Source organism: Meriones unguiculatus, chromosome X (assembly GCF_030254825.1).
Source record: "Meriones unguiculatus strain TT.TT164.6M chromosome X, Bangor_MerUng_6.1, whole genome shotgun sequence".
NCBI lineage: Eukaryota > Metazoa > Chordata > Mammalia > Rodentia > Muridae > Meriones > Meriones unguiculatus.
This window is the reverse complement of record NC_083369.1, coordinates 32,804,467-32,827,006: the sequence shown is the minus strand read 5'-3', so window position 1 is coordinate 32,827,006 and position 22,540 is coordinate 32,804,467. Positions and strand designations below refer to the sequence as shown.

General features: G+C 39.4%; 1 protein-coding gene across 3 annotated transcripts in view; it reads right to left on the bottom strand.

Annotated features, from left to right (window-relative positions):
• Positions 1–1,173: 1,173 nt before the first annotated feature.
• Clcn5 (chloride voltage-gated channel 5) overlaps positions 1,174–22,540 on the bottom strand; it is a 191,609-nt gene continuing 170,242 nt past the window's right edge. For all 3 annotated transcript variants that reach the window (XM_060375471.1, XM_060375472.1, XM_021626930.2), the window contains 8 exons: positions 20,323–20,445; positions 19,455–19,661; positions 14,623–14,703; positions 13,850–14,392; positions 11,571–11,757; positions 9,426–9,824; positions 9,074–9,290; positions 1,174–7,366 (listed from right to left, as the gene is read on the bottom strand). In XM_060375471.1, the coding sequence (XP_060231454.1) occupies positions 7,276–7,366; positions 9,074–9,290; positions 9,426–9,824; positions 11,571–11,757; positions 13,850–14,392; positions 14,623–14,703; positions 19,455–19,661; positions 20,323–20,445 (1,848 nt within the window). In that variant the 3' untranslated portion in view covers positions 1,174–7,275. The remainder of the gene's footprint in view (positions 7,367–9,073; positions 9,291–9,425; positions 9,825–11,570; positions 11,758–13,849; positions 14,393–14,622; positions 14,704–19,454; positions 19,662–20,322; positions 20,446–22,540) is intronic.

Sequence of the window (22,540 nt, the reverse complement as noted above, 5' to 3'; positions counted from 1 at the left end):
CTACTCATTTAAAGCAACTATAGGCAATAAGTCTCCCAGAGTTTAGTATCCTACACCATTAAGAACTCAGAGAAGAAGCTGAAGAGATGGCTCAGAGGTTAAGAGTACTGGCTGTTCTCCCAAAGGTCCTGAGTTCAATTCCCAGCAACCACATGGTGGTTCATAATCATCTATAATGGTGCCCTGTTCTGGAATGCAGGCAGAACATTGTATACATAATAAATAAATCTTGAAAAAAAAATTAACTCAGAGAAAAATGCAGCTCCTAGCTCATGTCATCAGGAAAGTATTGCCAATATACATAACATGTAAGCAGTCATAATAGAGTATCCAGGTATCTGTAATGCCTCAGAAATATTAGGTGTCCCTCATTTGTCTCCTTATAGTAAGAGTCATTACTGTGTTTGGGGATATAGCTCAGTATAGAAATTTTGCTGTAACTATGCAAGGTCTTGAGAACTTGAGGTCTTCCATCTTGAGAACTGGGGGATGCAGGGAGATCATACCACTGAATCTATTAAGTCTAATAATTAGTATTTCACAAACATTTTTAAAGAAGTAAGCAGTGGTTTCCAGTCGCTCTGTGGGTTCCCTAGTAAGCTGAGCGGGTACTGTCTCTGACGTAGACTCTGCTGCCTGCTTTTGGATCACTTCCCCCTAATGGGGCTGCCTTGCCTGGCTTCAGTGGATGAGGATGTGCTCAGTCCTAAAGAGGCTTGATGTGCTGGGGTGAGTTGGTGTGTGGGTGGGGATCCTCTATTCTGAGGAAAAGGGGAGGAAGAGAGTGAGATGGTGGAACCAGGAGAGGAGGAGAGAAGGGGCCTATGGTTGGGATGTAAAATAAATATATAAATTAAAAATAAATTTTAAAAATTGTTTTTATTTTTTCACTGTTTTGCTTGCATTATAGGTATGTGCACCATGTGTGTCTGACGCCTGTGGAGGCCAGAAGAGATCAGATCCCCTGAGAATGGGGTTGCAGATGGTTATGAGCCATCATGTAGGTTCTGGGAATTGAATCTGGGTCCTCTGCAAGAGCAACAAATGTTCTAAACCACTGAGCCATCTCTCTAACCCCCTGGTTTTTAAAAACTATTTCCCAAGCCCCACACCTTGTCTTCATGTTTAATTTTTTTATGATCAAAAAGTTTTCAAAAACACTCCAGAACCAAGTTGGATAAGGCTGTGCTTTATTACATGCATAATTACAAATCTGTGCTAAGTGAAAATGTAGAAAGCAATGGCAACCTAGATTTAAGCCACACAGAGAAAGGGCTGGACAATTGCACTAACCCTTCTGCTAATGTCCATTGCATTGCCTTAAACATGATTGTTTCCATTTCTTACAATTTGCATAGCACTTGTTAAAGTGCTTTCCATTCATTGTCTCAGTTTATCCTCACAACAACCCTGTGAGGTAGGTAGGGAAATTTACACTATCCCCATTTTGCAGATGGGAACACTGAGGCACAGAGCGGTTAAGATCTTGAGGCTAGTTAGTAGAAGCATAGGGAATACAAACCAGGTCACCTAACTCCCCAATCATTTTTCCTTTCTACACTATGTCACCATACGTGACCAGGGAGCAGAACAAAGTGAGCAGTAAGCCACAGCTTTGGATTGGACTGTGCCTATAAGCAGGAGAGGAAAAAAGCTACAAAAGCATGGCTGAAGGGTTGGCAACACTCTGATAAAAGACTGATCTGAACAGCTCAGTATCAAGCTTCCTGCAGAAACTTGGACTGTACTAGCTTTGGTTGAAGCTCATTTCTGGATGCCAAGCTACTACAGATATCTATGTGTTAGCTTCAGCTCAACTTTGACCAACTCTTAGGAATTCAAATGTCCAGTCAGACAGATTTTCTTTGGCTACTGCGACTGAAGCCAGCCCTATAAATGAGCTTCATACAGAGAAATTCACATGGTGTCCATGGGCTGGTTCCTGGACCTTCTGATCCTCCTGGCTTCAATGGCTCACCCAATAGCTGGTATATTTCCCATGGCCAGAAATGAATGGGCAGAGGTATAAACAGGAGGCTGGCCTTGGTCAAATCAAGAAGAGTCATCATCATGACATTATAGTCACCCTCTGGTGACATGACCAAGATGCTGTCAGGCCCAATTCCTTCCTGGCCTGTACCTGGATAGCAGCATAGCTTCAAAAGACAATTTAAGAGAATAAAATATCAAACATATAATTTTATCTTGAATGGAATACAATTTAATCATCACACAGTACCAAAGGACCAAATATATAGTAAAAAAAAAAAAAAAAAAGTAAATACTTGTATAAAAAGCTGAATACTAAAAAGGCAGGATAATGGAGAAGAAAGGAATGTGAAAGGTGAGAAAGTGAATGGAGGGAAGGGGATCATATATTCTGAAGTACCCTCTACTTAATGGCAAGGCTGAACAATCCCATTTTGATTTAAAAAGAAAAAAAATCACAGGTCCTGTTTTCTTCCCCATGTCACTAAATGACATTTTTCTAATTAAATCCTAAGCTAACTCATATTACCAGCATATTTGGACTAATATATAATACAGCTAAAGCCCTCAGCACTCCCAGTAAGTTTTGCTGGCTTTGGCTCCTACTGTGGAGTGAGAAAACTACCATGGCCTCTCACCAACTGAGGAGTTTTGATTCTCTTCTCAGGATCATCCTCTTCCTACCCACCAAAGTCCATATTAAAACAACATGCTCATAAAATTGGGGAGGAGTTTAATTTATGATACACATGGTAGGGGGAACAAAAGAAGAGGCAGAGGCAGAAGCAGATTGCCTTTCTGCCTTATATGTACCATCACACAATTTCTCCTCAAAAGGCCAAACATTAGTCAGGGTATTCATTTGACAAGTGTGCACATGCAGGCCAAAGACCCTTTGGTAGCAACTTAGAGGTAGGAATTTTTGACTATATGGTTGGGTTGAACTGGGTAACCTGATAGTCCCCATGAAAAAAAGAAAGGATAGATGGAGGGAGAGAAATACAGAGAGAGGGAGGGAAGGAGAGAGGAAGAGAAAGAGGAAGACAGGGAAGGAGAAAGAGACAGAGAGAAAGGAAAGGAGAGAGAGAGAGAGAGAGAGAGAGAGAGAGAGAGAGAGAGAGAGAGAGAGAGAAAAGTCCACATATCACATCCTCCTTGCAGGATTTGGCAAAATCGTAGAAACATCACAGAAAAACTCCTTTTCTTCCCTTCATCTCTTCATAACTTTGCCCAGATGCAGATGCTTAGTAATGAGGATGTGGGCAGCAAATGTATAGGGAGTAGCCTGAAATTGTTAGTACATTCTTTTCCAAGAACTTTTCTCCTTAGAACAAATGACTGAAACTGATGCAAAGCCCAGCAATTGCCCAGCACTGTTGTGCCCACTCATCTCCAAACTTACACAGCTCTTGAGCTGCAATGGGAGAAAACAGCTGATTTTCAATACAGAATAAGGACAAAGTAGGGAGGCTTAAAACAAAAATGGTCAAACGTTTATCATCTAGATATTCGCATGGTATGTTCCTCCTAGAGTAAATGACTTAGGTTGACCCTCTCCACAAAACTAGACTGTCCTTAAACCAAATAGTGCTTTGAGGCTCTAGTTTGTTTGGGAATCCTGGACTTAAGTATGATCTGCCTTTCTTTCCTTTTGAGGCACATAATTAAGCACTTCTGCCTACCTTATGCTAAGATGCATGGGTTGGGAAACAGGATGGCTTTCTTCATACTTCCAAGCGCCACCCAGATTTTGTTAAGCAGGTTTCTTCTAGTGTCATCATCTTCAATGCCTCCCCCTCCCCCAAAGAGAACTCTAACAATCCCAGAGGCAGTTGCAAAGATGAAGGTTTTCGAACAGTAATGTTGAGCCCACACATTCAGAGACTGATCTTTTTAGAAAGGCCCCTGCTCATCCTGTAAAGAGTTTCGATTTCGACTTTAGTGCCAAAACAATGGGCCTGTTTTGCAGTTAAACTAGCAAATGAATTGTCTGCTGTGCCAGCTGGACAATTTCAAGTATCATCAATTTCATCTAATCCACCAGAGGTACTCTGTTCTGTGGACTACATCACTTTGCAGCGACAGCCTGGTACCAGAAACAAGAGGCTATTGCAATTTGGCTGTTTTTAACCAAATATCAAAGTAGAAATAATATTTAACAGCTATTACTTCACATTGCCAGGCCTCAGTTTGTTGTCTCCAATTGAGCTAACTATGAAAATCTCTCATTAAGTTCTTTCCATTGGGAGTTAGGGACTTGGCTCAGTGGCAGAGTACTTGCCTAGCAAGCTCAAGGCCCTGGGTTCAATCCTCAGCTCTGGGGAAAAAAAAAAGTTCTTTCCATTGAAGGTGTAAAGATATAAAATTTAGCAGTTACAAGTTTCACAAATCCATGAATTTGCTTTGTGGCTAGACTTCTTCCAGTTTTATTTCCTTGGAAAATTCACACTCTTGGGGCATTTATTGGCGTTCCTCTGTAAACATTTTCCTTACACCATGCTATTTCCTTTTCCAGTACTAAAATAAACTTGTCTAAATTCATTTTAAAATATTAAATTATCCAGTATTTTACCATTGAGGTATGTAGTCATTTGAAGCTACTAGCCGACTTTCCTTTACTGTTTTTTTTTTTTTAATTCTTGTTTTGTTTTGTTTTTAGGAATATCTAACTGATAGAATGGAATGGCAATGACAGGAAGAACTTCCCTTTACCTCAAGACAAGAAGCATTGTGTGTCAAGGTGCTAGGCTCGCTAAACTTTGAGCTAAATCATAGGATTCAACATACAATGGACACCATACACTACAGCTATTTCTAGCATACAAGCTAAAAGGATTCCTGAGAAACTAAGCTGAAACTAAGGAATGAGGTATCATGGGATATTGCCAATTATCTGGAGGGCCCATTGGTGCTTAGCATCTAGAAATTATCCATTTGCACAGTGTTATCTGATTTCTTAGATTTATTCTCTGAAGTAGCACCTTAACACTGGCTATCTGTGTATAAGGAAGAAAAAAGCAATAAACTAGAAGAGATGCAAAGGCAAACAAGATACTCTCCATGTCACTGCTGCTCTATGAGATATGACCAAACCTGCCCTTGTCATCAAGTACCAGACATAGCAATGTTTCTTGCTTTGTAATGCTTACAGAGGCAGGGCCACTAATGAAAGGTCTTGACTGAACCTGAAATGTACAGGCAAGAACTCTGATCTCCACACAATACACTGGGTGGTCAGGCAGAGTCTCATCTGATACAAAGAATGCAGTGGTACAGAGGAGACAAGACATAAAGCCACAAAGCCATGATTATGATACCACATTCCCTGAAGCATTCTTTTTCATTAAAATGCCAGAGCAATATACTTAAAAGGAGGAACTCTGGTCGCTACTTTGATATAGTAAAGATAAAAATCAAAATATGCCTTGGCTACTCAGCCCTGGATAATAAAAGAATTTTTTTTATTTTGGAATGATGAAACCCGGGGTTAAAAAAAAGTCCTTGACTTGTGGATCAACAACTTTTAAAATGAGGTACACTGAGTTGCTTGGGAGGTGTTGGTTAAACACGGGAATGTGCCAAGTGCCGCTAATTCTGGACTATAAGGATAGTAGGAAATATTAGGAACAGAGTTGTAAGATGAACAAGGCTGAAGTCTTACCCAACAGCGTGGTCTCGCTACCATGGGCATCTTAGACTGAAACAGAGGCGTGGCAGTAGCAGTGGGGCCACATGGCAAACAAAAAGGCTGGGTGTCACCTCTAGTCCAAGTGCTGTGAGACTGCTGAGCTTTGGTTTACAATCTAACTAACCCTAGTAGGTATCTTTGTTGTTATTAGGAATGATTAAGCTTACTGTTCCATCCTACAGAAGATTCAGTGCTGAGAAGAAAGGTAAACAGAATGAAGAGAGAATATGAGAGAAGATGAAAGAGTAGTCAGAATGCTGGTGGTAGTTCTTTAATTCTACCAGGTGCTTCTATCATGTGATTTTTTTTAAACTGCCACCAATGTGGTAGGAAATTGAGACAGGCACCTTTTGAACTGGGTACAAGCACCTTTGGTGTCATCAGGCCACATCCATATACCTAGGTTTTAGGATGGCTCTGCATTTTAGTTAGATTTCCAAGGATGGCACCTCAAGGTAGCTACTGTTGCCTTTCCTGTTCCAGTTCCTTCCACATGGAAGTAGCTCAAGCCTACTCTATGCTCACAGGACCAATGGCCTGTTCTGCATGCTCCACACTAGGCGGAGTATCCAGTTATTTTAGTACTGGCTGTCTTCTCAAAGGAAAGCATCAGGAAATTGATGCAGGTCTAAATCTCCCTGCTTTACCAGTAATCAACTTAGACTCACTTCCATATACTGTTCTTATTCCAGAAGCCTAAAGCACCATCATCCATGAAGGTGGCATCTGGGTAAGAGATTTGGTTAGGACCTCACAAAATGTGAATTTCCTAGTCACCGACATTTGCTCAGAGTTTACCTATCTTCATTTCAAGAAAACCGGAAGAAATAATTCCTCGCTAACTAATAAATTCCTAATGAGGTCCTCGTCTACTAGCTAGCATTGCCATTTGGAAAATTAGCCTTTCTGCAGCCAAGGAGAAAGCTCTGTAACTTAACTTTGTGCACATCAAAAGACCAAGAGCAGCAGGCTCTCAAGGTCAACCCCTCTACTTCACCTGGAGGAGATTAACCAAAGCAGCACTGTCTTCTAATGAGAAGGTAAACATAACAAAACTAATAACGCTAGATACTGTAACAGGGGTAAAAACTTAAGTGAATCTTCACAGTCTAGAAAATGCCATTGTTATGTCCTTCTGGCTTTCCTTTCTGTGGCTTGAAAGGTAAAGCCCTTTCACACTTCATCTCCCACCAATGACAGTTAGAGTCCCCCCTGCATACATGAGTTTCCTGCAGGCTATATGTCAGAATAGTTGGAATTTTTCTTGCATAGTTTTCAGTGATTGCATATTGGCTAACAATCATTTTTAAATTAAAAAGAAATATTTTAAAGAACAAACATAATTAAACCATAGCAATCTTGTTTACTCTTTCTTGAACCCTTCCTAATGCAGTATCACATAAGCCTAACTGTATTTTCTCCTAAAGAGATTGATTTCCAGAAATTATGTAGTGCAACTGGTTAACTTGTAGGAAACAGACCACACACTAATATGACTTCACCATCCAAATATGGAAATGTGTTTTGGGTACCCAGTTAATAAAATATATCCATGGTCCACAATATTCTTCTTTTATATCCAAAACAATACCACAATTCTAGTTGAAGAGAATGGAATCAGGGTCTTGGTTTGCCATCTGTGCTATATGCTTTAACACATCCTTTTTTGTAATGATTCCAAGTAAACGCCTGAAAGACAAACACATAAAAGAAAACCAAAATAAATGTACAATGAAAATAGTGTTCTTAACTAAAAGTGATGCTTGTCTTCCTTAATCCTTCTCAAATTTGTCTTTCAACATTGTCAGTTCTTGGAGAATAATGAGCTAACAGTACACACACACACACACACACACACACACACACACACAAACATATACATACACACACGCTAGACAAATGGAGCAACAGATACGTCCCTAAATACGTTAACAGGTCTCAGGTCCCACATTTCCCCCTGATTTAAATATTGCTCTCTAAACTTATGAATCTTATTTACTTACTGTGGCCCTGTTCAAATGTTCCCACAACCCCAGTCATTCCTGGTCCTATGAGCCAGCTGAGCTTCTACCCTGTTCCCGGCAATGACATGCTCTGTGCAAGCCTTCCCACAGCCCTTATTCCTTATGCTTTTGCCCTATGATCACTTGTGTGCTCCCGCTTTCCCTGTAGCTGTGCCCACCACTCAAGGACACATAAAGGTTTATTCATTTTTATGTCTCCCCAGAATCTCGTGGAGTATCTTCTTACATGAGTTAGGGTTTCAGTAAATGCTGAGCATACACCTATAAGAGAAAGTCGACTTACTGACTTAGCTCTTGTAAGATATGTATTATGCTCCTTCCAAAGTTTGGAAACAGGAGAAGTTCTTATAGAATTGTTAGGTTACTATGTTAAAAACAAAACAAAACAAAATTCCTCCAACCCTCTCTTCTGCGGCCTGTACTCTTTCCCAGTAATAACAGCATGGCTTCTTTACTGGAAAACATGTATCCCAGGAAGAAAGTGTTTTGGGCTGGGAAGTTCAGGGACTTGTAATTAATAGCCTTCCCCTACCATCTATTTAACCAGGAGCCCTTTGTAGAGAGACAGACCACTAGACCTCACTGAAACTTAGGTATTTTTTGTCCTCAAATAATAACAAAGGGATACTAAGTAACAAGTACAATACTCTTCCCTTCTTTTCAAGACGGAGTCTCATGTAGACCAAAGCGGTCTATACTCACTACATAGCTGAGGAGAGCCTTAAACAACTGATTCTCCTGCTTCTACTACCCAAGTGCTGGGATTACAGGTGTGTACCACACCCTGGTCAGTAGTCTCTTGTAACCTTTTGTTTTGGTTCCTCAAGATCAGCCATAGTATGAAACCACAGTACAACACAAGAAGATACTTTAAGAGAAGGAACTCTGCATTCATAAAAATTTTATAACAATATGTTGTTATAATTGTTTTACCTTATATTTATTGTTTTTGCTTACTGTACCTGACTTATAAGTTCAGCTTTCTCATAGGTGTGTGAATATACCGTAAAAAACAGAGCATATATATAAAGGTCAATACTAGCTACAGTTTCAGGCTTCTAGTGGTGACCTTAGAAGGCATGTCTCAAGGGCAGGAGGCACCACTGTACTCTACATTTCTGACACAATTACAATTTCAGTGATGCCTATGAACAAGAGCATAGCCTGGTAGAGAAAGTGAACTACTGATAATATACAGCTCAATTTGCACCCTTCAAATATACTCTCTTCCCCAAGGCTCTTTAATCACATCTACCTTCCTCTTGGAGCATCAAAAGGGCCTAAAAGTGTTGGTGTCAATGTGGGTTCTCCCTTTTACCTCTCTACTCAGTTTCTCCCACAATCCAATCTACCTTTATTCAAGGGTGCTTACCCATTGTGTGTAACCAGGCACTGTCGCAGTCCCAGCTTGCGGAAGATATCCACTACGATCTCCATTGGCGTCAGGTCTGTCACAGTGAAGGGGCTGAGATCTAGGATGTTCCGAAGCTTCAGGGTAGGTGGAGTATATGGTGGCATCAGAGGTGAGTGTTCAGTGAAGTAAATGATGGAAGTGCTCACAACCCCATCTTGTTTCTTCCGAGCATTCTCTATGTGAAGAGAAGGAAAAAATTGAAGCTAGTTCTACATCCTGTCTCTTAACCCGACTTCTCTCTTGCCCCTATGTCTCCCTGATTTCATACCCATTTATCAAGTTTCTTTATCCCTTTTTCTGAAATCCTTACCAACTGAAATAATGAGATCTCTTCGGAGAACAAAGCCTACGAGTCTTTGCGACTCCCGGGACACCACCACTGGAAAACCACTGTAAGTGGTCTCACTGATTATGGTTTCTATGTCTTCCACAGTCATACTGTCCTGAGTAAGGACTGTCAACAGAGGATCATTCCTACGGGGCTTCATGACATCCATTGCCAGAGTTTTATGAGCGAATTCTTCTTTGGCTTCAAGAAAGGGGTATCCATTGAGACGAATGTGGGCATCATAAATGCCCTCTCGCCCAAGAGCATCTGCCACCCACTTGCTTGTCATAGCTGCAGCCATCAGAGGCACAATATATTCCAGGCCACCAGTCAGTTCAAACATTATGACAACAAGAGAAACAGTCATCCGAGTCACCCCACCTGCAAAGAAAACAGACATAGGAAAGAAAGCACAGGAGTCATTATGATTGCATGCCTGCCATGGGCCCAATTGGGTAAAACACAAGAAATGATGTTAGAACAGGGTCTCTGACAATTACACAGGTTTCAGATTGCATTAAAACAAGGCTGTACAGTAGGCATGACTTAGATTTCTCAAAATAACTAAGTATAAACAGCTTTCTACTTTTTAAAATACTCCTTACTCTTTTCCCTAATTGTAAATGCAATACATGCTCATTATAGAAAATTTAGCTGTCTATAAGCAGAATAAAAATTTCAAGTTTTTCCAATACAAAACCATGTATTTTTATACATAAGCAGAGTAAAATTTTCAAGTTTTTTCTAATATAAAAACATGTATTTTTACATATGTCAGCTCATATTATGTTTAGTTCCTTACTGTACTTTTCTCCGACTATATGTTTGGAATATTGACATTATTACCAATTTAAAATTATATTAATAAAAATATTTAAAGGGTTGGAGCAGCAAGGTAGCTCCATTGGTAAAGACAAAAGATACTTGTTGCCAAGATTGATAAACTAAGTTTGACCTCCATGTCACAGGTTTTCTCTTCTCCCACCAGAAAATAAATGTAAGAAAAAAAATTACATATCACATTGAAATATGCTAAACATACCCTTGTCCTTGTAACATGGGCCTGAATTTTAGCTACTCAAGTGGAAGAGGCAAATGGATTGACTACAAGTGCTGTGCTGGAAGAACTTAGTGAGATTCTGTCTTAAAAATGAAAAATCAAAAGAAGACTTGGAATACAGCTCAGTGGTAGAAAACTTGCCTAGCAAGTAGCGTACCTTGGGTCCAATCCCTAGCAGCACACCCAAACATATGTTAAACACAACAGTATCATATTTACGGGTTGTGTGATGTCATATACATGGAGCATAATTTATTTTACAAGTTGCTTAATGTTCAGGTTTAAGTTGCTTTTCTTTTTTTTAAGATTTATTTATTCAGACAGTATTCTGCCTGCATGTATACCTGAACGCCAGAAGAGAGTGCCAGATCTCATTATAGATGGTTATGAGTCTCTATGTGGTTGCTGGGAATTGAACTCAGGACCTTTGGAAGAACAGCCAGTGTTCTGAACCTCTGAGCCATCTCTCTAGTCCCTTAAGTTGCTTTTCATTGGCCAGCACAGGGACTGATTTGTTATACAGATAAGGTCTTACTATGTAGGTTAGAGAGGCTCAGAACTTGAGATTCTCCTGGCTTAGCCTCCTAAGGGCTGACTACAAATATGTGCCACCACACCTGCCTAATTTTTATTCTTATAAATAATAGTGTGGTGTACTTTTTTGTTGTTGTTGTTGGTTTTTTTTTTTTTTCAAGACAGGGATTCTCTGTGTAGCTTTGCTGTCCTGGACTCACTTTGTAGACTAGGCTGGGCTCAAACTCAGAGAAATCTGCCTCTGCCTCCCTGAGTGCTGGGATTCCAGGCATATGCCACCATGCACAGCTGTGGTGCACATTCTTATGCAGCTATCTATGTCCAGATTTCTGATGAATTCCCCTAGGTGAGAGATTAGATTTCCCTTTCTTAAAATGTCTGAGAAATAGTAAACCAACAAGAAATGGATAATCATGAAAATAAAAAGTAAAAAAAAAAAAAGCCATTGTGTTTTTTTTTTTTTTAATTATTATTCTTCATTTGTATGTCACTGGTAGGGTGACTTCTTTGAAGTCAATGCAAACACTACTCACCTAAGCAGGCTGCAGCCCCAACCATGGCATAAAGGCCAGGTGTGATGCAATCGGCTCCCTGACTGCACCAGCTATTGAAGATGCCCCAATCATGGTGGTAATAAGCCAGCTGCTCCATTCCTACTCCTAAAAGACGGCCTGCTATAGCACCAACAGCCATGCTGGGGATAAAGAGACCAGATGGAATCTGCAAAGAAAGAGCTACAGGTGGTTAGTGAGAAATGATATGGTTCTTGGCAATATGGTAGGGTAGAGGACTGACTCTCTGCGAAGCAAACAGGCCAGTGACAATTTAACTATGCACTATGCTACCAAGTGGCTGCAAAGATCTGTGTAACACTACAGGGACTAGAGGTTCTCTGGGACGTGCAGGCAAGGATGACTTTGAAGAAGCTTACCCTGATTCGGGGTCCATCAGGCAAGAGCCTGAACTCTCCAGACCAACACAAAACTGGAGGCAGAAATTAGGCCTTTCCCAAAGAAAAAGGAAAATAGATGGAGTTTCTTATATATGCAGACATTTCCCCCAGTTCTGAATTTGTATCAGTAATGATCTACCATTTGTTGACTATTGTGTTCTCTGATGAATGGTCTACATATAAGATTTTATAGATGCTCTAATAATAACCCCAGGAATTAGACATTATTATTCCCAAAGGACAGACACCAAGGTTCAGAGAGGTAAAGTCATTTTCCAAAGATCAAGAGTTAGTGCATATTAGCCCTGGAATTTAAATAAAATGGTCATAATGACATTTATATATTGTGTCCTAACCCATCACTCACACCAAAAAGAAGGCACAGGAACTTTCCATCTACTGTGTAACAACAGAGAAGAAAATTAAGCAAAATTTTAAAATGAGATAGTGGCTGTAGTTGCATGCCTAACCAAAAAAAAAGGGAATAATCATCTACCTTCCTGTTTTACTTCTTGACCTCTAGGAATTATTAATATTAAAGGAAGGAAATGATAGTAAACAATCAGAACAGCTTATGGTTCTTAGAGTATATTTGACATTGGACTGCAACTGAAGTTTTTTTCATCTGAGTACCTGTAGATTCCCTTTAAATAAAACAATGAAACAACAATGTTGAAATTAACCCAAAAAGCACCCAGAAACTTTTCAGATTTCCATCTTATCTCTGGTTCAAATGTCTTTCCATGGAGAAGAGAGGAAACAATTTGGTAGTAGAGTGCTGAAGAAACAAAAGAGAAGGAAAAAAAAAAAAACAACAAGGATGCAAATGCTTTAACTTTCCATTTTTGTTTTTTCTAGAACATGGGAATTGTAAAGTAAGACACAGTGTTATATATTAAGTACAGTATAATATTTGGATACATGTATATAACATGTAATGATCAAATCAGGATAATTACTTGAATACTTACTATATCTTGTCTCAGGAAATTAAAAATCCACTTTTTTATATATGAAATAAATTACTGTTATTGTCACTTTATTTTGCTGTAGAGCACTTCTTCCTCCCTGGATAATTCTCTGTGCATGTCTGAGATCATCTTCTATAGCTTCTATATGTAAGGATGTGCTTGGATTCTTTCAATGCTTATTATGTTGTGTGTGTGTATCTGGTACATTTGTGTGGAGGTCAGAAGAAAACTTTCAGAAATTTGTTTTTGCATTTTACCATGTGGGTTCTGGAAAATGAACTCATATTTACAGGCTTGGTGGCACGCACCATTACTACAGAGCCATCTCACTGGTCAGTGTTATCTGATTTGGACAGTTTAAATATTTTAGTATTAAACTGTGAAGTGGATTCTACTCATTAACATAAAAGCACTGATACTAACTATGAAAAATGTCACTTAGCTCTGTTAGGTTGAACACTATGAAGTTGCTAAAAACTAAAATATGGTCTAGATGGTAACCTTATGGAGTTCAGGCTAAAATTATGCTTCTTTAACTCTACATGTACCCTAAAGACTAACAGTGTATTAGTCAGATATTGTACTTCAATAGAAAATGCTTTAGCATAAATTACCTCACTACCCTTTTTATGGGAAAAATATTTTTACATAGAAAAGGAGAAAATGCTTTAAAAAATACCCATCAGTGAGGTTTGCACTTGGCCTAAATATAGGTTGAGAGACAGTTATAACTCTCCACCAAGTCATGAAAACATTTGGGGGCAAAAAGGCTTCCAGAGCAAACTGACACCACCTGAACTCTCAAGATTGTACCATACTTTGACTTTGCCTTCTAAAGCCCACATCCACACAGAACATTCATATAGAATTCATCAAAAGAATTTCTCACCTTCATGCCAAAGGTGAATATAGTAATGACTATTTTCAATATGAGTGTCAAAGCCAGCTGCCACATGGCATTGTAGACTCCCGCACCAGCCGGTCTGTCAGGCAGCTCACTGCCTTTGCTTGTGTTGAAATGGTTCTCATAATCACAGAGCTTGGAGGAGTCCAGAAGGCCACAGTCATTGAACAGCTCAGAAATGAGCTCACTCGTGCTCATCCGGGTATATTCATTGGGGAAAGCCAAGATGGCAGTGATGGCTGTCACAATGAGTACCTCTACCACAGGATACTTGCCCAACTGTGTGGTTTTGCGCTTCCGACACCAGGCAATGTTTGTGCGGATAAATAGGGCTCCCCAAAGGCCACCGAATATGCCAAGCACAATGAATGGCACAAGCTCAAAAAGATGCCATGGGGTGTGAAACTCCACATAAAATAGAACTAAGCGGCTGTTTCCAAATGGATTGATGGAGCGGAGTGTGAATGCTGCCACCAGAGCAGCAAAGAATGAACGCCATAGTGTTTTGAGGGGAAAATAGTAGCTGACCTACAAGACAGAAGGTGAGAAAGCAAACTTAGTCAGTATACCAAAACTGTTTCAAATGAAATGCTGGGGCTGCTGACATTATGGTCAAGGTTGAAAACTTTCCAGACATTTCCAGTTACATGCCAAAGGACCAAATTGAGCAGAACACCCAGGGACTGCAATATACATAGATACTGGTCAAGACTTCTAACACCAAGGCATATATATGCACTGCAGACTGAAGTCATTACCTCTTCCAGGCTGAATAATACTCCACCAATAGGGGCCCCAAAGGCTACAGATACACCAGCAGCTGCTGCAGCTGATAAGACCTACAATTCAAAACGTAAAATCAGCAATAGGGTAATATTGGGTTTTTTACATTCAATCACATTTTAAAGGAATGTTCATAGACACTAAAAATTAAAAAAAATAAAAACTTTACGTGGCTGACCACTTTCACATAAGTACCAATAAATGGACTCAGTGGGTTATATATAAGTGTGTGTGTGTGTGTGTGTGTGTGTGTGTGTGTCTAACATCAATAATCAAAGAAAAACATACCAGCAATTTGATAAGGAGTGACTGGGGCATATGGGAGAGGTTGGAGAACAGTAAGGAAAGAGGGGAGGTAGTGTAATTATATTTTAATTAAAATTTTCAAAAAGAAGAAAATAAAAAATTTTTTACATGTTCCATATCCTGAAAAGTAAGGTTCAATTTCTATTTACTTGGAGAGCAAATACTGTATGCTAGATGTTGAATAATGGCCTTTACTTTTGTGATTGAGGAATGCGCTTAATTCTAAATTGAGGCCCCAATGACAATCCTCCCAGTGCAGTAAGTGAACTTGAGTTTGAAGACCCAGAAACAGTGAGCTGTTTCACCAGCACATTTGTTTCTTTTTGTTTTTGAAATTACAATTTCTTTGACATGGACTCAGTGGTCGGCTCTTGATCATCTCCGTCTGGTGAGGTGGTCTTACTAGGCCACAGAGAAAGAGGCTCCAGGCAGTCCTGGTAAGACCTGATAGGCTAGGGTCAGAAAAAAGGAGAGGAGGACCTATCCTATCAGTGGACTAGGCGAGGGACATAATACAGGAAGAAGGAGGAAGGGTGGCACTGGGAGATGAGGGAGGGGACTATAGCCAGGAAACAAGTGAAAAAATTGTAATAAATAATAATAATAATAATAATAATAATAATAAACAATATTCCCCTTCCCTTTCTTCTCTCCAAAACCTCTCAAATATTCTTTCTTACTGTCCTTCAAATTTATGGCCTTTTTCTTTTTCACTAATTTTTATTACATGGATATATGTATAGCCATATATATATATTATTTTTTCTAAGTATACCCTGCTCAGCCTGCATAATGTTACAGACCTGACTGTATGTTTTCAGACCTGGCTGCTTGGTATTGGATAAGCAATTAGTATCCTCTTCCCTGGAGGAGACTATTTCTCCCACATTTCTCTCAGCATTCCTTAGTTGTATGTAGTTCTTTTTGTAATGGCTGAGGCCTCATGGGCTTTCTTCCTTGGACATTTTAGGAAACATTTTAATGAGATATTACAGGAAGCTCTAATGATATAAAAGTGGCATAGCAGTTTAAAAATGCCCACACACTGTAGCTTATTCCAATATCAATGGCCCATAGAAACATATATAGGGAGATGACTAGACTTTTAAAGGTAAAGAAGACAGGTGGCAGGAAAGGGAAGGAAATACAGCATCAGCAGAAAAAAAAGGGCAAAAGAGGGGAAGTGAACAAGTGGTGTTCGCCAGAGCCCACCAGCAGACTTGAACAGTTCTTGAGTAGGAACTGAGGATTGAAAGAAAATTAATAAACCAACACACTACACATGGGATCTGTTCGAGAGGGCTTCCAGTAGAAACTAGTCACACTGGTTTATTCCATAATTCCTTCTTCACAGAGCAAAGCACCTCAGTACAATGAAGGGGTTCATGGAGAAGTCAAACTTGTTTACCTCGACCACCTGTCTGTGTGATCCTCACACAAACAAAAGGTAAACTTGGCAAAACATCCTGTCTGCTGTCTCAAACAAAAGAAGGTGTACTTGGCAAAACATCCTGCTTATCCCTGATTCCAGGTGAAGGCCAGGGTGAAAACATGTTTTTCACTGAGAACTCAATAACAAAGCAGCCTGACAAACCAGCAGCTCTCCACAGGTGTTCAGAGAGGATTTCAGTGTGTGGAAGCATGGATGTGTAAAATATGAACAGAAACAAGTAATTTCCTTGAATACTAGTAGCTGTGGAGACAGATGATTTAGAAGCATATATTAAAAATTGAGCAACATGAAGAATTTTGAAGAATAAAATATTTCTTGGCAAAATAAGTAGGCTGGTTTCTCTAGGACTGGCAGACCATTTAGGGAAGTTAAGGAGGGAATGGGGTGAAATCTTTGATAAACCTCTGAAAAATGAGAGCTTTGAAAAGTCACAGCTCAAACGACTATCATTTCAGAAGGACAGGGAAGCCAAAATTCAAATTGTAAAAGATTTCATGGGATATGCTTATGATGAAACAGGAGGGGAAAATCTCGAGTTTATATTAGAGAATGGAATCTCTGCATCCCCTTCCAACTCATCTGTTTCCACCTATCTGCTCACTGCGATGAGGCCAATGGTCACAAACAATTGTGCTGCTTTTGAGAACCACAAAATAAGATAACTTTCACAAGGCCCTGGGCTTAGGCCCCAGCAGCACAGAACAGACACTAGGGATATCTATGCTACAGAAAATAGACTGACCATCCAGATGTTCATACTGAATATCCAGGTATTCATAAGAGTCTATTCAGATAAATGTTTGGCAAGTTTCATACAAACTTTTATAAGGAATCTAGTTTCAAATTCAGCTCCATTATGTAAAGGCAGCATCAACTAACACTTATTCTTGCCCTTTAGAATGATTCTCTTTTCATCTGTTTCACTTGTTGCATATTATTCCTGTTTAAAAACTTCTCGAATTTAACAAAGCTTCTGTGTCCCTCTACGATAGGACAATCTACTCACACATCCCTCTGTCATTCCTGCTTGCTTTCCTCTCCTTTCTGACTGTTTCAGGAACTTTCCACACTTAATAATCAAACTTTATTCCACACTTAAAACCTCAGCATTTTCAGTTTCCAAATTCTGTGGCTAATCTTTTTGTTTGTTGTTATTTTCAGGAGAAATCACTGTGTTCAAGTTTTACAAAGTATGCTTTTTAATAAAATGATCTTGGCTTCAACATACTGCACCTGTGATTTTTAGGCCCTTCAAGGACAAAAAAAAAAAAAAAAAAAAAAAAAAAAAAGAAACACTACTTTCTTAGGTCCTTGATTATTAGCAAAATAAAAGTAAGCAATGACTTGAAACATTTTTTTAATATTCTTCCTCCTCAAAATAGTATACATTAACACATGGCTGAATCTGAGAAAACCACAGTGATACTTTTGAATTTATCTGAGTTGAAGCAAGAGGCAGGAAGAGAGAGGTTTAACACAGATAGTAACCAATTCAAGAGTGGCATTTAGTATCAACAAAAGATGAAAAAAATATGCCATTTGAAACATACAGCAATTTCTCAGAGTTTATTATTTTCTGTAACTTCTTTTTAAGAAGTAAAAGATATAAATATAATAAAAAGTCCTCACTTCTCCTTTCCTTCTACTTTATTTTCCCACCCACCATAAGCACATGCTTTTCACAGTTGATAATAGACTCATTTCCAGATATTTTTGGGTTTTGTGTTTGTTCACCTTCATGCATGCAGGTATAAACATGTGAGTACAGGTGCATGTATGTACAAGGGGAAGTCAGACATCTACCTGGAGTGTTGTTTCTCAGGTACTGTCCACTTTGTTTGTTTTTGAGAAAGCATCATTTCTTATTGGCCTGGTATCAAACAAACAGATAAGACTGGCTGGCCAATGAGCATACCAGAGATCATACCACTTTTTAAAAACCCAAGCATGGTTGGCTACCATAAAAAGCTAAAATGTTATGCTCAGGATGCGAGGCTAAGCACTGCACTCAGGGTCAGCCACTTTCGACCCAGAGAAGAGCATGTCTGACTGCATGCGGGTTGATGCCCCAGGTCCCGCCTCTGAGAAAAAGGTATCGGTCGGGTCTGATGCTCTTTGGGTGGATGACACCTAAATGAACATCGGTACAAAGTCCCAATTTATTTCTAATATCAGAGATCAGACCTCTACTCTTGCCTGATGCGTCTAAAACAAAAAGGGGGAACTGTAGAGAGCTGCGGAATGCTATGCCTTAAAGATGGAGCTGGTTTCCACCTTCCACCTTCCCAATGGTGAGTGCTCTCTGTCATGAACAATTCCACATTTGGCTAAGGCTGAGGATCTGGCTTGCTTCCATGTATGTGGACCTATCTGCATTGCCCACGTGGCATGCTGGGGTTGGCTACCCAGAGGCTATTTAAGCTGTGGGCTGGCTTTCCCCAGGGTCAGATGATTGTTCAAGGTTCCTGAATAAACTGCATTGAAAAAAAACCAAAAAAAAAAAAAAAAAACAAAAAACAAAAAAAACCAAACCAAAAAAAAAAAAAAAACGGGTTTTGGGCCCTCGTGTTTGCAAGGTAGCTATTTTATTAGCTAAGGCATCACCCAAGCCCTGGGTATTTTCTTCATAAGTGCACATAAATACATTTTTAAAAATTACTCAAATTATCTCATAAACAGAAGTCACAAACTAACTTTAGTGTTCTGTTGTCAGCAGTCCATGTCAATATATTTAGGGCCATCTCATTCTTTTAAATAGTTACACATTTTTCTATGATATGAGAAGAACAGATTTGTTTTTTGTTTTTTTTGGTGAAGTCCCTATTTAATGACATTTTGTGAATCTCCGACTTTTACAATGTTAATAAGTTTATATTAACTATCCCTAGACACCTGTGCATATGCTCATGCTAGGATGGTTATAAGAAGGACTCCTAGAACCAAAAGCTATTTGAATTTACATGTGTGAAATCCCCAAATTCTCACTCTTGAGATTCTAGTACTTATGCTCCTAAGGAGAAAGAAACTGTTAAGGTGATATGTCCTTACCTCTCTGCGCTTGGCTTCATTCTTCCGATATTTGTTGAAGCAGTGGCACAGGATGTTCCCACAGCAGCAAGCCACGTGCACTAGGGGGCCCTCTTTGCCCAGGCTCAAGCCTGATGATACTGCCAGCACCAAAGTGATAGTTTTGATGACAAGAGTCCACTTACCCAAATAGCCCCTAATAATGAAACCACTCAGGATAGTTTTTATCTGCAGGCCAAACACAGAGATTGAGTAAGTAAAGACTAAGTTAAAGGAATGAGGCCAAACAGTTAAAGTCTGTACCCCTTACAAGAACTATGTAACTCCTCAATAAGGGATGTGTACATACTTGTCCCAAGAGGGATCTTAGTATGGGAGAGACTGGGAAAGCCAGAGGTATTCTGTAAACGTCCACAGACTTTTGGCAAGTTAAAGAGCTATGTGGCAGCTGGAATTAGTTTATTGTAAAGAAGAAAGTGTGTGGATGGAGAAGCAGGAGTAGCTGAGAAGGAACAGTTATTCCCTCTGGGTATAAAATGTTCTGAGGATAAGGTTAATGTTTGAGAAACAGCCTGAAAGAGTAGATATAGGCTGGAGTATTTGCCAAAGAAAGTTGGGACTATTATTTAGTCAGAGAGCAGACAGGAGCAGGGCCATCTTGATAACTTAAAGCAATCTAAGCCCGAAATAGGTAGGGATGAGATCTGAGCCAACATCTCCCCTCTTCTGTCCCAAATCCCGTAGCCCAGGCTGACAGAATACTCAAAGGAAAATCTAGATGAACTGTAGATGCCCTTAGGCTCTGACCCTGACCAATACTAACCAAGTATATATGCAAGACTACAGAGAAGATTTTGGAAAAAAAAAAAAAGATTTATACTATACTCACTTCAGGGATTCCAGAGCCACAGGCATAAGGTGCAAATGCCTTGACAAGAGATACGGCAAGGAAAGCAAACAGGAGAGCCCAGAGGACATACATGAAATAATTGACTATGTAGGCAAAGGCCCCCTGGAAGAAGACAAAAAGACACTGTTTTAGTGTAAATAGCTGGGTGGGGAATGAAGCACTTTTCAGTAACATTTTACCAGGAAAGCAGGCGGGAAGAACAACAACAATGGTAAATTGCTTAAACATCTCTTTACAGGCCATTCATCAGGAAAACTACTGAAACACCATTTGGCCCTTTGGTAGTACAAATCACATGCTTTGCTGCAATCAAAGGAAATTTTCAAAGGATTCTAAGAGTTGATATGTTGAAAAAGAAAACTGAAAACCTTCAGACAAGACTCAGTTTTGACTTTGAAACATCTTACTATGTAACTTTGGGTGGCTTAGACCAGTGGTTCTCAGCCTTCCTAAAGATGTGACCCCTTTATACAGTTCTTCATGTTGTAGTGATCCCGAACTATAATATTATTTTTGTTGCTACTCCGTAATTGTACGTTTCCTACTCTTATGAATTGTAATGTAAATTCTATTTCAACATTTCATGCTTCAACATTCCATTACCCTTACATATCTGATAGGCAGATGGTCTTGGGCAACCCCTGTGAAAGGGTCATCTGACCCCTAAGTGGGGCATGACCCACAGGTTGAGAACCACTGGCCTAGAACTTGCTATGTAAACTGGGCTGACCTCAAGGTCACAGAGATCCAACTTCCTCTCTAGACAGAGGCAAAGACCAGGAGGCCACGCTCTTGGCAAGTGAAGGCTCATTTAGTTTATTATGCAGGATCTTGATATACAACCCCGTCTAGGCTCCAACTTGTAGCAATCTTCATGCCTCTGCCTCCCAAGTACTGGGACTACTACTAACTGAAACCACAACTGGTCACAATATAATTTTATTAGTGTTTTTGTCAGTTTTGCTGTCCAATACATATGATTCTATGTCAAGTTTAACAAGAGTTACAATATCCTCTACAGTTTCTGGAATGGGTGAAACTTGAAAACATATTTGAAGTGATGACAAGCTTTAACATTACATTACCCTTGCCTATCTTGGTGCTAAATTTCTTAATAATTGTTTACTCTGTTTGGTTAGGATGAGTAGCATGATATTGGAGGCGGGGTTGTTTTCATTTTGTTTCAGTTTTTAATTCTGAAGATTTAAGCCTGGGTCGCATACATGCTTTGAGAAAGGTTCTCATGTAACCCACAATAGTCTTGCTATCATTATATAACAAAGGGCATTCTTCAAACTGTTAATCCTTTACTTTCCAAGTGCTTGAATTACAGCGATGCACTACTATGTCTGGCTCTAGGGTGCATGTGTACCTGTGTATGTACTGTCTTTGTGCAAGTGCCAGTGGAGGCCAGAATGTGGCATTAGATCCTCTGGGGCTGGAGTTACAAGCAGTTATGAGCTGGGGATGTGGGTGATGAGACACAAACTCTGGTATTCTAAAAGAGCAGCAAGTACTCTTAATAGCTGAACCATCTCTTGAGCCCCAAAGCCTTGATGTTTTAATATACTTATACACATACACACACACACACATATATATATATATATGTGTATATATATATATAGTGTATATATATGTATGTGTGTATGTTTATATATATATATATAAACAGTTACTACAGTCAGAGATTTATATAACACCCACCCTCTATAATTATGCTTCTTTGAATGAATAGTACATTTTCAGTGCTTAGTATTCTTTTTGTTGTTGTTTTTCTGTGTAACTCTGGCTGTCCTAAAACTAGCTGTATGTAGACCAGGATGGCCTCAAACTCACAGAGATCAGTCTATGTCTGCCTACTGAGTGTTAGTGTTTAGTATTCTCAACTGTAGTTCTCATGTGATATATTAAATCTTTAAACTTATTCATCCCATCTAATTGCCAATTTATACATTTGGCCACCTTCTCTCCATTTCCCACCCCTCCCTTTCCCTAGAAACCACCATTATAGACTGTTAAGCGTTTAACAAGTATTTCACATGTAATGATTACATCTTAGAGTGACTGGTACCACAGAGATGACAAAAAAGTATTTTGAGTAGAAACTCTATGACTCTGATAAGTCCAGGTTCTTCAAAGAAAAGGAAATATTTATTTTCATGTGGACAGAATATACTTTTGGTATGTATGTATA